We start from the raw sequence: 17,308 nt of genomic DNA, 5'->3' as shown, positions 1-17,308 counted from the left end.
TGCTTCTTTCCCCAACCAATGGCCCTTCAGAAACCCCAGAACAATTAGCTTAGTCAATGGCTGTGAATGTTAGGAGGTACAGTCCAACTAATTTAGAAGGCTATGGAAGACTAGAACTGATTTATTCTGAAATTATTTCCATCTTCATTAGCCTCATTTCAGCCTCATTCAAACCCACACTGCCTCCCTTTTACACCGGGAATTCAACCATATTTGGGGATCCGTATGGGAGTAGCCGGATGCATAAGAACGAGAGCTCTGAGCAGTTAGCTATTAACTCCGAGAGAAATTTGACTACTTCTTGACCCGTGATAATAACTCCGAGAGAAAGTACACCTTGTTAAAGTGATCACTTCACTTTAGGAGAAGGTACCGGTAAAGGGAGGCGACGGATCCCGCTGCTAGGTCAAGTCCTACCGGTCGTTCTTCCCCGGCAGACGACCCCGCGAAGTCCTGCAAAGCCACGGGGCCACCGTAAAGCCCGAGCCATGGGTCGTAACCACTTCGGGGGAGCTCTTGTGACGCAGGCCGTGGTGCGGATGACCGCCAACCAAGGCGGACGGCCGAGGGCACTGGCTGGGCCATGCGCAAGGGTGCCTTTTACCACCAGGCGCTAAATGAGCGTGACTGTCCAGCCAGGGTACCAGCTTGCCAACCCGCCCCCTTCTCTCGCTTCCCCCGGCTGCCCGGGATCGGCAGGAGCTACCCGGGTGATCCCGAGGCTGAGCCGCCGAGCGCCATGGCCAAGCCGTTCGGGGCCATCCGGCTGGGAACCTATCTGGACATCAAGAGGAGTGACGGGCGGATCCACCCGGCGCTGGTGACGGCGCTGCACGACGACGCCAACAACGTGACGGTGGAATGGATCGAAAGGGGCACCAACAAGGGCAAAAAAGTGGAGCTCGGCCAAGCTTTCAGCCTCAACCCTCACTTGGCCCCGATGGAGTTCAGCCCGGGAATGCTCTCCCCGCAAACCCCGTCGGAGCAGGGCGACCACGCCACGCCGCCGCCCCACTACGCGGGGACACCCGCCGGCAGAGAGCAGCCGGGAGGGGACGGCGTGGAGCGCGAGCTGAGGAGAGCCCCTTCGACGGCCGCCCGCAAGTCGCCCTGCGTGCTGGAGGTGGAGCGGCTGCGCCTGGAGCGCGAGAAGCGCCACTTGGCCCTGCTGGAGAGGAGAGCCCGGCGCGACGCCCGCGACGCCCACCCGCACGCGGACTTGATCGCCGTGATCCAGCAGTGCCGCGAGGCCCTGTTGCGCGGCGGCGGAGGGGCCGCACTGCTGGCCCAGAGTTGCCTCCTGCCGCAGAGCGGCCGCAACGACGGAGCCGCTGCCCGCAAGATCTGCGTCTGCGTCCGAAAGCGTCCGCTCAACCAGCGGGAGGCGGAGATCAAGGAGGTGGACGTGGTGACCATCCCCTGCTCGGGTGTGGTGATGGTGCACGAGGCCAGGCAAAAGCTCGACCTCACCCGCTACCTGGAGCACCAGACCTTCCGCTTCGACCACGCTTTCGACGACGGCGCCACCAACGAGAGCGTCTACGAGCACACGGCCCAGCCGCTGGTGGAGACCATCTTCCGTGGCGGCATGGCTACGTGCTTCGCCTACGGGCAGACGGGCAGCGGCAAGACCCACACGATGGGAGGGGACTTCTCTGGCAAGAAGCAGGACTCCACCAAAGGCATCTACGCCATGGCCGCCCGCGACGTCTTCTTCCTGCTGCAGCAGCCCACTTACAAGATGCTGGAGCTCCAGGTCTTTGGCGCCTTTTTTGAGATCTACTGGGGAAAAGTCTACGATTTGCTGAACTGGAAGAACCGGCTAAGGGTCCTGGAGGATAGCAACCAGCAAGTCCAGGTGGTGGGGCTGCTGGAGCAGGAGGTCATCTGTGTTGAGGACGTCTTGAAGCTCATTGAGATTGGGAATCGATGCAGGACTTCTGGCCAGACCTCAGCCAACTCCCATTCCTCCCGGAGTCATGCCGTTTTCCAGATTATCCTCAAAAGCAAAGGGAGACTGTATGGCAAGTTTTCCTTGATTGACCTGGCTGGCAATGAGCGGGGAGCAGATACTTCCAGGGCAGACCGACTAACCAGGTTGGAGGGAGCCGAGATCAATAAGAGCCTCTTGGCCCTGAAAGAATGCATTCGAGCCTTGGGGCGCAATAAAGGCCACACACCTTTCCGAGCTAGCAAGCTGACCCAAGTCCTAAGAGATTCATTCATTGGAGAAAACTCTTGCACCTGCATGATTGCCACCATCTCCCCAGGCATGAAGTCATGTGAGCACACACTCAATACCCTTAGGTATGCCAATCGGGTAAAAGGTCTGGTGGTCGATCCCAATGCCTTCAAGCAGTGCCATCGTATCCTGTCCAAGTCTCTCTATCACCTGGAGGATTCCACCCAGCCTTGGAGCAATCATAGCTTGCCTGAGACCGATGAGTTCAAAATCTTTTGCGTACCGAAAGAGGATCAAGCCCCTTTGCCAGCTCTTAGCATCATCTCCAGAGGGAAAGGGCAGAAGAAGAGGAAAGAGATTGAGAAGGCTCAGGCAGAAGATCATCAGGAATCACTGAAATGGCTGAAAGCTTTTCTTAAGATGGCTGAAGATGTTGAATATGACATGGAGTTTTATGCCACCCAGTTCGAAACCATGCTGACAGAAAAGATTGCTCTCCTTTCGGAGATACAGGATAAAGTGAAATCTTTTCGGGCTAACCTCTGTAAGGAAGACATAGAGAGCAATGACATCCTTATGAAGAGATCCCGCATTCTGTGAGCCCTGATAGAGTTTCTTTCTACTCTCCTGTTGTTGAGTACCGCTGGTCTTTCCGCACTATACATTGCATCTAACCATCTGGCATTGTAATGGCTTTTTTTAAAAGAAAAAAAAAACAATTAAAATTCTATATCTCTGGGGATTTCCTGCTTAAAGAAAGAGGAATTGCCTGTTTTCCTCAATTCTGAAATAATGTAGAAACCTTCCAAGACCAACATAAGATATTTATTTTAGCATTATAAAGATAACATTCTTTAAGACTGAAAACAATCCTTGGGCATTGGCAGTTTGAATTGGCTGTGGTTTTTTTAGAAAATGAATTAATTTAAAGAGTACTGTTTGGGGGAATAATACTTTGAAGGAATGAAGGCTACTATGCGGATAGTATAAGCCTGAATTTAATGTCATTTGTTGCCATGCTGTCTGCCAAACCCAAGGAACTTGTAAGAGAACATTAAAAAAGCCTGTAGATAGGAAATAGTGTCTTTTTGGTCTGGTTATTCAAAAGGGATGTACTAAGATAATTCAAAATGTAGGAAAGACTTGGTAGCCAAAGAAGTTGTATAGTCTGAATTATATAAGAGGAATCAGTTTTATCATTTGAGATTCAGCAAACTCAACACAGGAAGTTGAAGTGCAGTGGACAGACAACACATTTTACATACAAAAAGTCAGTCGCAAGGGTACCTTACATATAAAACATGAGGAAAACTATGGAAGAACAGGCCAAAGGTCTGTTTAGATTCTCCTCCCACAATGGCCCAAGAGAGGCTTTGGGGAATTTGTAATTGGAACATGTCCCCAACTGCAACCTCCTTGAATCTCTTTTAATTTCTGGAATCCTCTTAATTGTAGGACACTTCTACATATAATCATTTTAAGTGCTTTCTTTTATCAAAGCTGCCCACCCACCATTTTTGGATAACATGGATTGTAATAACTCCCTGTCCCAGGGCTTGGCAGCACTATTTCCTCCAAATATCTTAGGACTGTGACACCAGTATTATTTCCATTTATTATGGAAATTTAGGTTAAATCAATAAATTCAAAACAAAATCCATTGTGGTAAAAGTAACATAATGGCCAGATGTTATTGATCTACTCCCTACCGCATATGTCACTATTGGCTATGCTAGCTGAAGTTGTGAAGTATACTGAATATGTGGAAGGCTCAGTGATATTGAAGGAGTGGCTGCCTGTTCTTCAGATGGATTTACCAAAGACCCTTGTCCTGTATCTTGAAGCACTCAGCATTCAGTTGAAGATACAGGAATCGGCTTCCTTCCTATATTGTAGGTTCCTCTGTGGCTTACCAAGAATTTAACTCGACATTTTTAGAATCAGGCAAATAGGATATTTCCCCAATTTTCTGTGAAGAATAGATTACGGTATAATTGCATCAGCTGTAGGGAGTATGCTAGAAACTGCCTAGAATTGTGGGGAGTTGAGTTATTGATCAATTTAATAATTATTAAATGTGTTAATTTTAAAATTACAACAATATTTATAATAAATTTATGTTCATTTTAAATTATTTATATTAAATTGTCTTATTACTATGATTAGATACTTTCCAGGAAGATTGGCAGATTGAGGAAATTAAAATGCTTAAAATGTATTTATGCCTTCTTAATGCAGATCATTTGGCTTGATTTTGAAAATATCTGAGATAATGAGTAAAGAGAATCATCCAAATATGCACATGGAATTCATTAAGTGAAAACAATCATTCTGTCCCTCATTAGCATTTGACTTTCGACACCTATGTATATTCTTTTGGATATGTCTTTTTAAAGTGATACACACACAGCCAAATGTAGTCACTACCCAGATATAAATTATATTACTTTTCAGCCTCAAACAATAGTCTTGTTCCCTATTTCCCCAGTCAATCTGACAAACTCTGCATCATTCATACATGCTGATGGTAATTTCCAGATTTCTTTCTTATCCCATCTTAAAGATGTTAAAGACATAAGATGAAACCTTCTATTTATTAGAACTACCATGGATCAACATTGGCTCTCCCGTTGCCAAATCTGGCATAGAAAATATTTGATACCTTTGGAACTTAAATTGATAGGATTCCATAATTAGGCCAATGGGAACCTTTCTACAGTTTCCATTCACCGACAAGATAATCAGACATGTCTTATTCTTTGTCACTGAATATATTATTTCCACCTCTTATTGTAGCCAGGAGATTGGTTAATTATGGACAGACAGCTTGGCCATTCAGGAGAGAAGTGGGGGGCAAGCTACCCTGCATTCTTTCCTATTACATTACAACAGGAAATGGCTTTTCAAATGCTTTCTGTTAAATAGAAATCTCTATATTAAGAACTTACTTCAGGGGAAACATCATAGAGGCTAAAGTAGGCCTTTTTTCCTCTGATGTTCAGTTTTTACCAGTGGGAGTTTTTAATGTGGAGAAATAACTATGGAGATACTTAGCAACATTTTGAAGTATAATAAGTGGGATTTGCACTTTGTGCTAAGCCATATTTGCTTAGATTTAGTTTAGTAGGTTGTGTGAATTCACAAGGTAGATGGCTTAGTGTGATGTGTATAAAATGCTTATCTAGGTCTCCTGGATTTTCTGCTTTCTCCCCATAATGGGATCCAGATTCCAAATAAACAATTCTGCAATTGTTGGGGGGGGATGTTCCCCCAATAAGGAAAAGGTATGAGAAAATAAAAGCAAATTGCATCTTATCTCATTTTGTAGTAAAAGTTGGAGCTGCCTGTTATTGTCTGTACTGAGAGGTGGAACAAAACATAATTAGCTTTATAGTTTTGTTCCAAGCTTAAATTAATTTCCACCAAAGAAAGAACATGCTGTAAATCCTTGTGGTCACTCAGCCAACACAATCTAGACATTTACCATTGGATACTAACCCAATGTAATATGTTATATTAATATTAATCATCTAAGACAGTTTAACAAAGAATGCTATTTCCATGATATTCTAGAATTAAGTTTAGCTATTCCCATTCTAATCTGTATCTTTGCACTTAGCAAAATATTCTTGAAGGCATCTAAAAATTAGATTTAGGAGGTAAATGTAGCCTTTCAGTGGTAGAACAGTTATTTCATAACAAATTTTGAAGGATTCTTCTTTGAAGTAGTTTATTATTATTTTCCATTTTATCTCACCTATAATGTTAGGCTGTGTATATAGAAGCATGATCCTCCAAAGATATCACTTTTGTTTACAGGTTTTAAGTGCTGCTTCTGTTGGTAGCACATATATATAACATACACACATGCACAAACATTTCCTATGGGGTAGGCTATAAGCTTGTGATTTCAAGTGGAAAAAAGGGAATTGGAAAAAAATTACAAAGGAGATTCTTGACAGAAAGAATTTCATTTGCAGGAGAAAATCCCTAGTGAAAGGCATAGTACGTTTTTTCTATCTGCAGTTATATGGTGTGTGTGTGTGTTTTTTTTAACAAACTAGTTCTACTAAAGTGGCACCATCAGATGTGAGGCTTGGAAGAACTTTACAGCATGAAGAGTATTTTAAGGAAATATTTTAATATAATGCCATGTTTGGCATACACCCGTCTTCCCTATCCCCTGATATTGAACTATAACCTCCATTAAGCACCCCAGAGCAGGGGTCTCCAACCTTGGCAACTTTAAGCCTGGAGGACTTCAACTCCCAGAATTCCCCAGCCAGCTTTGCTGGCTGGGGGGTTCTGGGAGTTGAAGTCTACCAGGCTTAAAGTTGTCAAGGTTGGAGACCCCTGCCCCAGGGGGTGTAGCAGCTGGGGACATTGTAATCTAATATATCTGGAGAGGATTTGATTGGATAAGCTTATTGTATATCATGGGGGAGGGGATTAGTCCGGTCTTATACACAGAGTAGAATAAATGTGACTAAGAATAGGTTCCATTGAACTCAGCAGGATTTATTTCAGAGTACACAAGAATAAAATTGCACAGCAATTCAATTAAAACCTGTGTGATTAATCACTTAGGGTTTCTTTATATAGAACAGCACTAACATAACAGGTTGTAGTTGTGAGATTGAATTATAAGACGTGCTGGAAGTGGGGCATTGAGTTCACAGCACAGGTGAGATGACTAGCAGTTTCTTAATTCACTGCTGAATCTCTAAGCTTTTATTCTCTTCCAGCTCTGATACTTAGAGCTGCATGCTTGTCCCCGATTCAGTGGGGATTTATTCCCAAACTGATTATATTTTACAGAATTTTAGCATATCATCTGGGACAGTTCAATAACATTTAAAACAAATATTGTTGTGCAGTAGATTTATAACCCAGTTTAGCAGATTTTAACTTTAACCACACCGAACTCTTGAGACGTGCTCTTATTTCAGAGAACATAGGTTGGGTCATATTAAAAAGTGGCCCTTGCTTCCGTTTGTTTTACCATCACCATTTCCTCTGTCATCAGTTCCAAATTTTTCCCAGTATGATGGTCAGGCTAACTCAATTAATATAAATAATACAGGTCTGGCAATTTTCCTAATAACAGCCTGCTCAACCCAATATTTTTACAGTCAATTTGATGATTCAAAACTCTGCCTAACGGTGGCAGTCTGAAAAAAATAATAGGTCTAATTTCTTTTTTCACAGTAATATTTATAAATTCACAGTAGAGTGATGCATGAAAAGCTGTCAGGCACTTTGTGCAATGATACATTTAAAAATCTAAATATGTTCCTAAGAACCATTACGGAGGAAAGTGATGGAAATGGCAAGATGCTTTTATTTCCTTTTATTTGATTATTTATTACTTGCTTTTATTTTATTTAAAAGCTAATTCTTTATTTTATTTTATTTCCTCTTATACAAATGCATCTTTTTACTGTAGATTTTGTATCTAAGAAGTTTAGATGCAGTTCTGTGGCCGTGGCTTGGTGGGGGGGGTAACGTTACTGGGTGGGCGTGGCCAACTTTTTTTTTTTACTTTTAAAAGCATTTTTTCTACAACCTCTTTGTAAAAAAATGCTTTTAAAAGGCTCTGACGATCCCAGCTGAGCCATGCGATCATCAGAGGCTTTTTTTTTTACTTTTAAAAGCATTTTTTCAGCCAAAGAAAAAATGTTTTTCAAAGTAAAAAAAAAACAAAACCTCTGATGATCGCACAGCTCAGCTGGGCATGGCGGGGGGCAGGGATTTTTGCTACCGGTTCTCTGAACCACCCGCTGCCATCGCTACTGGATCAGTTGATCCGGTCCAAACCAGGAGCATTTCACCCCTGGCCCACACTTAATTTTTTTAACCTATGAAAAGTAGTTCAGACCGTCCTTTATCAAATGTGACCACCCATCATTCCTTATAAGGAATAAGGTGAGTATGATAAGGATTAATTTTATAAAATGAAAACTCCATCAGTGGTAGACAGGAGATAGGAAAGTCTTATTATTTTTCATATTCTGATGAGTGGCGTACAGAATTTGCTGCAGACCAGTGCATAAAAAGATGTAATTTCCTCAGGGCTATTGATAGAAAGGAAACTACATGTATACATGTATATATACTTTTAAAAAGGAAGATAAAAACGAATACAAAGTAAGAAAAAAGAAAAATCAGAAAACTAAAAGTGCAAGAAAGGAAAAAAAAATAAAAAGAATAGAAAAGAAAGAAAAAAGTACTCCAATCTTTACAGTTATAATTATAAATTTACCTGTTACTCTAAGATTATAACATGACTATATTCTTTCTATAATCTTTTATAATCCTTTCTAATTATTACTATAAATCATAAATTCATTTTCTTCAGTTTTACTCACAGAGTTCATGGGGTTTCCGGTCAGCAATCCATAAATCTTTTCTCTGATCAAATAAGTCAATTTGGACATCTCAGCAAATTCCATCATATTTACCAATCATTCTTCTGTTGTTGGTAATGACAAATCTTTCTGTATTTGTGCATACAATAATCTCACTGCAGGAAACTACATTTCCCAGCAATCTTAGCTTATGTTTGTAGCATCTTATAGCAATAGATTTCCCTTTCTTCTTATCATTTGAACAAAATAATGAGACTAATACATCAAATAGAAGGGGAGAAAAGAATCTTGAGATCAGTGAGAAGGTGGGTATATACATCTGGGATTAAAGCCTGACTTGACCTCTGCAACATACAATACCTTTGTATTTGAAATAAAACTACGAGCTGTAGAGGCTTCCAAGCTGTGAGAGGGAAAAAATTGATAATGGTCATACTTGAAGTACTTTGTGGTTTGTGTATGTGTGTGTGTGTTTTGGCAATCTAATCAAATACAGTGCCATCCTGATCTTGCAGTGAATTTTGTTATTCTTGTTTCTGTCCAAAGCAATTGCCCAATGAAAAGCAATGCTATCTCCCAATCCTATTGATTGTTTCCCTGGCAGGAGGAATTGAATGCGATAATTGATTCACAAAGGATATTCATGTAGTGACCTTGCACTTAACCTGTTTTCCTTTGTTTGCTTTCCATAATGAACCATGAGACTGGGACATAATTCAAAGGGCTGTAATGTAGAGGTTCCTAAGGTGGAATAAAATTAATTTTAAAGTTAAAATGTCAAATCTGAAGAAATGAAAAACAATTTTGATTATAGTAAGTTTATATATCTGAATATATAATTATAAGTTTTAAGAGACTCAAATCCTGTAAAAGGTATTTTCTGCTATTTGTTTCAAAACCCAAATCTTGTTCACCATGGGGTCTATACACGTGGCTTTTTTGCTATAGCAGGGTTTATTTGGCTTAGACTTTGGTTATTCTGTGAATCTAATCATTTATTTAATAAATCATGGCTAAGGAAAGTTTAGTGTTTATTGCAACATGTGGATCCAATTCCTGTGGTATTTCCAAGCCTCCAAGTTTCTTGTACAATTTTTTTCTTATAAAAATGAAGATAAAAACCAGCAGTAGGTAACTAATTCAAATCAGAAAATACGTTTTCTGCAATCTAAATTTTGTCAATCCACCAGAGCAATACTCTTTTCAAACTTTATTTTTACATAGCTTTCCATGTTTACTTCCAAGTGGAGATAACTATGTCAGGTGCAACTAAATGACTGGATCTTTCTTATGCCAGCATATTATCATTGACTTGGATAGCCGATAAGCCAGCCAACTCCTTCAGAGTTGCAAAGTATTTCCATATCTAATGTCACCATCGCAATATAGAATGAAACAGAGAGTCCCCAGGAAAGATTTCAAAATAGTCAAGTCTGTAGATCCCACCCGTGGCCATTCTAGCTAAGATAGAAGGGTAAATCTTCCTATGTGTCTTCTGGCTAAACACAACAGAAACATCTACATAAATCCATTGTTAGAGATTATTTTCTAAGACAGAAGGAAGCTAGGGTGGCTTCTACTGAGATTTGTCTGAAATCGTAAAGGGTCTCCTGTGTAAGGGGTTGGGCTAGATGACCTCCAAGGTTCCTTCCATAAATCTGTTATTCTGAGAGCCTAAAGACCCATGCTGTAGAAAAAAGTGAGTTAAGCCCATATACAGCAGTCCTCCAAACAAACACACATACTTCCCAAAAACAAAGCAGTGCAGTTAAATAAAGATTATTTCAAAGCAAACACACTTGGGTTATCAATGTATCTTAATTTGTGTTGATGGCCAAATGCCACCTGAGCCAACCAGATGGGTAGCACTGACAACTTTTGAAAAGTCAAGCAGTTTACATGTTAACCAGGTATAGGAAGGGTACCAGGAAAGGTGGAAGAGGGTAGACTCCATTTGCAGTTACTGAAGTCCAACACATTTGGAGGGAGTCAGGCTGATAGCAACCGGCGCAGAGTACATAACTCAGTAAAGTTAAATAGATAAAAGATGCAAGATACTCAAAAACAGTGAAAGTGAGAATTGGTTCTTGGCTTTCTCCCCTATTTATGATTTTCTCAGAATCTGGAAAATCCATAGATTACATCTGGTCGATCCAGCAAGGCTGTACTTTATGGGCAACTTCTGTTATAATGAACAAAGGACATAGAGGAACAGAAAATGGAATAAATTCTAAAACATGTAATTAAATAAGAGAATTCTACAACAATGTATTTAAAATAAGAAGCATTCATTTATTATTTCACTAAGACATGCAGCTGCCTAACAAAATAAGAGAGTACAGGTAGTCCTTGTCTTACAACAGTTCATTTAGTGACCGTTCAAAGTTACAACAGCACTGGAAAAGTGACATTTTTTTTATATATTTTTTTTGCATTTATATCCCGCCCTTCTCCGAAGACTCAGGGCGGCTTACACTATGTCAAGCAATAGTCTTCATCCATTTGTATACTATATACAAAGTCAACTTATTGCCCCCCAACAATCTGGGTCCTCATTTTACCTACCTTATAAAGGATGGAAGGCTGAGTCAACCTTGGGCCTGGTGGGACTTGAACCTGGAATATTGCAAGCAGTTGCTGTTAATAATAGGCTGCATTAGCCTGTTGCGCCACCAGAGGCCCTTGACATGACATTTTTTTTCACAGTTACAACTTTTGCAGCCTCCCCATGATCATGTGATCAAAATTCAGATACTTGGCACTGGTGTTGGCAGGGGGGCAGAGGTCGACCCCAAGGCGCCTCACTTGTGGGGTGCCTCAGGGGTCTGTTCTCTCGCCTCTCCTGTTCAACAGCTATATGAAGCCGCTGGGTGAGGTTATCCGTGGTTTCGGGGTGGATTATCATCTGTATGCTGATGATACTCAGCTGTACATTTCCACCCCAAACCACCCCAATGAAGCCGTTGAGGTGATGGGCCGGTATCTTGAGGCCGTGCAGGTCTAGATGGGGAGGAACAGGCTCCGACTCAACCCTTCCAAGACAGAGTGGCTGTGGGTGCCGGCGTCCCGGTACAGTCAGCTTACACCATCGCTGACTGTGGGGGAGGAAGTACTGACCCCCAGGGAGGGAGTACGCAACTTAGGCGTTCTCTTGGACGATCGGCTGTCCTTGGAGGATCACTTGACAGCCGTCGCCAGGGGAGCATTTTATCAGGTTTACCTGATTCGCCAGTTGCGCCCCTTCCTTGACCGGGACACCTTATGCACGGTCACTCACGCCCTCATCACTTCCTGCCTGGACTATTGCAATGCTCTCTACATGGGGCTCCCCTTGAAGAGCACCCGGAGGCTCCAGTTAGTCCAGAATGCGGCCGCACGGGTGATAGAGGGAGCACCGCGTTGCTCCCATATAACACCCATCCTGCGCAGTCTACACTGGCTACCGGTAGCTTTCCGGGTGCAATTCAAGGTTTTGGTTACCATCTTTAAAGCGCTCCATGGCTTAGGACCGGGATACCTTCGAGACCGCCTTCTGCCGCCGATTGCCTCCCAACGACCCGTGCGCTCCCACAGTGGGCCTCCTCAGGGTGCCGTCGACCAAACAATGTAGGTTGGCGACCCCCAGGGGGAGGGCCTTCTCTGTGGCGGCACCAGCCCTGTGGAACGAGCTTCCTCCGAGATTACGACAACTCCCCGACCTCCGGACCTTCAGACGTGAACTGAAGACTCTATTATTTCAGCGCACTGGACTAGCCTAAGAATAAAATGTTTTAGCTAAATTTTAATGGGTTTTTTTAATCGGTTTTTACCGTTTTTAGTGATTTGGCTTTGATAATATTTAGTTTTAATTGGGTTTTTAATGCTTATTTATTATATTGTCTTTTAATACGCCTGTGAACTGCCCTGAGTCTTCCGGGAGATGGTGCGGTATAAAAGTATGATTAATAAAATAAAATAAAATAAATGACCATTGCTCCCAAGGTCATATGATCACCTTTTAAAACCTTCTGACAAGCAAAGTCAATGGGGAAGCCAGATTCACTTAACAACCAGGTCACTATTTTAGTAACTGCAGCAATTCACGTAATAACTCACTTAACAAATGTCTCACTTAACAACAGCCATTTTGGGCTCAATTGTGGTAAGTCAAGGACTACCTCTATTAATAATAGCCACAAATTGCAAACGCTCCCTATTTTTATTCTTACTCAGCATTGGTGGGTTGGTTTAAGTTCAGAAAGAATTGGAGATTCAGACCTGATCTTTTCCACTTCTAGTTTTAGAGTTCACTGGCTTTGTCATTATTCTGTTGTTATGAGGCCCAGATTAGAATGTAGTTCATTGAGTAGAGCCCAGTACTGGGTTTCAATTTTGGCCGCTACTGGTTTGCTTGTGGGGACATGCGCGTTCGCCCGCGTGACACTTCTGCACATGCGATGCTTCTGCGCATGCACAGAGACATCCAGGTGGTTGGGCAGAGCCTCCCGCTGCCGCTACTACGAGTTTGCCCAAACCAGTGCAAACTGGTAGCAACCCACAACTGTACGGCCCCATACATTTCACCCTGTATTATCCCATTGAGTTCAATGGGAGTTACTCCTGTTTGATATTAACCTAAGGGCCAATTATTAGCCATGAATTCAGTTGAGTTAATACACACTGTATTTGTCACATTTTTGTGACAAATTAAAAGCCTAATTGTGGGAAAAGAGTATTGTTTTTAACAGAATTTGTAGAAGGACCTAATAATCCTTGAAAAGAAAACACTGCATTTTTCTAATCTCATAAATGTTGCTTGAGCTCAAAATTGCATGTAGGACAGGAATGAGAGGCCCTTGGCATGCTCAAAACTGGTTTTAGCTGAAATTTTCTGGCAATTAGAGACAAACTCTAGAAATAGTTATTAGAGATAAATTGTAAATAAGGGGCAGGGAAAAATGTATTCATTTTAGGCGCCTCAGATAGATTGTGATGGCCTGATTACTCAGCCAATGAGGAAATGGTGTGAGGTAAATCTGTGACAAAGATAGGGTATATAAACAAAGTATACTGACGATTTAAGGTGTGCCCACTGTACCTGAGTGTGTATGGTGCACCTTCTTTGCAAAGTATTAAATAAAATTACCATTGTTTTCTTTTATAAGTTTTAGCTTGCAATCATTTTAAACTAGACAACAAATCCCACACTAATATAGCTGGCCTATGAAAGCTGGAAGTCAAGATAAACCTTTTTTTCAATACTAAGATTCCAACAAAAATCACTTTTTCTGAGATGCTTACCACTGAAGTTCAAATCTTTCAGAGTTGCAAGCTCTGGTAGGCTCTTTACAGACAGAAACACTTCTGGTTTCTTATAGGATATCAAATCTAATATATTATCTCTTATAGGATATCAAATCAAATTCCCATAATCCTAAAAGCTTTAACCAAAAACTTTCTACTATTGACCTCACCCCATTCCTAAGAGGACCATAAGGGGCGTGCATAAGCGCACAAACGTGCCTACCGTTCCTGTCCTATTGTTTTTCTTTTCTTCTTCCTATATATGTTTATATGTGTATATACTATATAATCTTTTTGTATGATGTTGTGACAAAATAAATAAATAAAAATAAATAAATCTGTGCTTGCTTGTTACATAACAGAAAGGTGCTAGTCCAATTACGTTTATGAAAATAATGATAATCCAAGCTTGGTGCTCATTTCCTGTACATATTTTCAAAAAGATTTTGATTGTAATTGGGCACGGGAGTGTTTTTGTTCTATATTAACCAAAGTAATACATCATCCACAACAGTGGTGAAATCCGGACCGGTTTACTACCGGTTCGCTTACTGTGCATGCGCAGTGCGTGCTAAACATGTGCTGCATGTGCATGCGCAGTGCGTACCAAATGCACGCTCCGCATGTGAGTGGATGTGCCAAAAGGAGGCTTGGGAAGGTAAGTAGAACAGCGAGGGAGGGGTGATCAGCTGTGGCGCACGATTTAGCTTTGCTAGAAAGCAGGATTTCCTGCTTTCTAGCAAAGCTAAACTCTGCTGCACAGCTGATCATTGGAAATACTGATTAGGAGGTATTTTTTAATTACCTGTTCACCCGAACCGGTAGCTTTTTAAACTGCCGGTTCACCCAAACTGGAGAGAACTGGTAGCATTTCACCCCAATCCACAACCTCAGGAGGAAAGAATATGTAGGCCTACAATTATGACTGAACTACAACTCCCAACATTCCTCACCACAAACCTTGGCTGGAGCTCCTATGCATTATAGATTAGCAGCATCTGAAGTGTTAGATTTTCTGTGCGGGCTCTCAGTTGAACAGTTTGTAATCTTTTTAAACATTCAGTCTGATTAATTATCTTTCTTTGAAAAGCATTCTTTATTTATTTTCTCTGCATTCAGGAAATTTAAATGTAGATGCCAGTTCTTTTGTAATCCTAGAACACACTGCTTATTTAATTTAGCAAACAAAAGGAAGAAGAGGAAAGAGAAATTAAGCCAACTTCTGCTTGCCCTATGTATGTATTAAAAATCATGAATGAGATTAATATATAATTAATGAGCTGCACTGCTCAGCTTTGACAGCTCCCCAGAATGATGGATGAGCAGGAGGCCAGGATCTAAAGAGCAGTCCAAGGTTAACCGCAATTGAGATTGTTGCTATTTCCTGGCAGAGCTTTCATTGAATCTTTCAGTACACCAACCTCTCTCTAGTTTAAATGAATATTCAATATTTAAAATACAGTCAACACTCTAAGAAACCAATGTTCATATTATATTTTTCTAATTTAATCTATTATATAATATCAAATATGAATAAACATCTACTTTAAAAAAAATGCCAACCAAACTACAATATTTCTCTAGTCTGGTCAAATTTAATCTTTGATAAAGATCACAAATTTGGTACAAAATAGTTTGTCGTGAAAGCGACTGCCTGAGGGCTCCTGGATTGGAGTTGAAAGGCGAAAGGGAAGCAATATGCTCCCTCCCATATTGGGGCAGACCAGATGCTTCAACAGAATATATACATATATTTGTGTGTGTGTGTGTGTGTATACGGGGGGGAGGGGGTATAGATTTAGATAAAGATCGAGAGCAGTAGTGGTTTTCAGTTACCTTCGCTACCGGTTCGGGACTGTGAGCATGCATGTGGCATTTCTGCACATGCACAGAATCTTCTGCGCATGTGCAAAGTGTTCATGATGATGTCCAGGTGGAGCCTCCCGTCGCCGCTGCTCCCAGTTCGCCTGAATCGGGGCGAACCAGTAGAAACTCACCACTAATAGAGAGGTATAGATTTAGATAGAGATATATAGATGTTAATAGATATAATAGATTGCTTTGCAATATAATAAAAAATGTAAAGGGATGCTATGAATTAACTACACAGAAGAACCTGACTGGCCAAGCCATTTCTAGCTTCAACCAAGGTGATATCTTATTGTGGAATGTTTGAGGGTATCCGCCAGGTTTGCCATTTTCTTTTTTCTTTCTTTGCTTTTCTAGTTTGACTTGCTTGCTTGTTTCTTCTTAATATTGTTAAGAAGAACAATTGTTCTTAATATTTTCTTGGGCACTGAAAGCCACTCCTGTTTGGAGTCAGGAATCATCAAGTCACTACCTGACTCTATAGTCTCTATTCAAAATCCCAAAAACTTCAACCAAAAACCGTCTACTATTGACCTCACCTCATTCCTAAGAGGACTATAAGGGGCGTGCATAAGAGCACAAAAGTGCCTACCGTTCCTGTCCTATTATTCCCTTTCATTATATCAAATTAATATAGTTATTGTATACTTTTATTTATATATATGTTTTTCTTTTATGATGTGTTGTTGTTTTATGTCGATGTTTACATATACTGTTGTGACAAAATAAATAAATAAAAAAAAAGTCAGTCAAGAAGGCTCTGCTCTAATGTGGATGTTGGATTTGTTCTTATGATCTGTACAGCTTAATTGATTTTACTGTAAATTATCTCTTGAACTTATAATGCCTAACGCTCTTACAAATGTCTCAATCTATTTTCATTTTAAGGATAATTAGGATAAAACTACTTTAATTCAAAAATAGTGACTTCCAAATTAGCAGTAATTTATAAATGAATTAATTCAAGCCTGTAGTGTCTTAAATTTAGAATAAATGCTGTTTTCATGGTCTCTAAGCAGATAACCAACTATGCTTGGATGAACATGAATTCAGTAAGTAAGTTACCTACTGCTAAAAATAAATGAACAAGATTATATCCTTAATAACTTAAAAGGGAGAGACTTATTTGGATTATAGGGCTGGAAAAATGGTTTGTCTATTATGGTATTGGAGTCGAATAAATTTTACTTCTATTCTAAAAACCATTTTCATTAGGTTTCTTTTTTCTTATTCTCAATAATAAACTTTGTTGTCCTGGGAAAAAGGACAGTGGATCTGTAAAAAACAGAAAACCTTCCTATGTGGCATACATAGACAGATATATGAAAAGAATGCATGCAAATATAGAATAGTGGATACAGTTCTGATGTCTTTCTTTCACAAGAATGTGAAATTTGAGAACATAGACAACAAGAAGTTTTGAAGGTGGTAAACAGAACTGAAAGAATGGCAATTTTAGTTTGGTTGGAAAAAATGTGAAGCTGTATGTAAACGAACAAGAGGAATATCTGCGCCAGCTAATCTTTTAATAATATGGATGCTAAACAGATGGAGTAAAAATATTGAAAATATTAATGTTAAATATATTAAGTACCTAAAGCAAATT

At 40.6% G+C, this 17,308-nt stretch overlaps 1 protein-coding gene across 1 annotated transcript; it reads left to right on the top strand.

Annotated features, from left to right (window-relative positions):
* Window positions 1-379: 379 nt before the first annotated feature.
* On the top strand, window positions 380-3,147 carry KIF2B (kinesin family member 2B). Its single transcript, XM_058167921.1, has one exon. The coding sequence runs from the start codon at window positions 584-586 to the stop codon at window positions 2,780-2,782; it is 2,199 nt and encodes a 732-aa protein (XP_058023904.1). The 5' UTR covers window positions 380-583; the 3' UTR covers window positions 2,783-3,147.
* The last annotated feature ends 14,161 nt before the right edge of the window (window positions 3,148-17,308 follow it).

Source organism: Ahaetulla prasina, chromosome 2 (assembly GCF_028640845.1).
Source record: "Ahaetulla prasina isolate Xishuangbanna chromosome 2, ASM2864084v1, whole genome shotgun sequence".
In the NCBI taxonomy this organism is placed as follows: Eukaryota; Metazoa; Chordata; class Lepidosauria; order Squamata; family Colubridae; genus Ahaetulla; species Ahaetulla prasina.
Note: the sequence above shows the minus strand (reverse complement) of the source record. Positions and strands in the feature narration are given on the sequence as shown.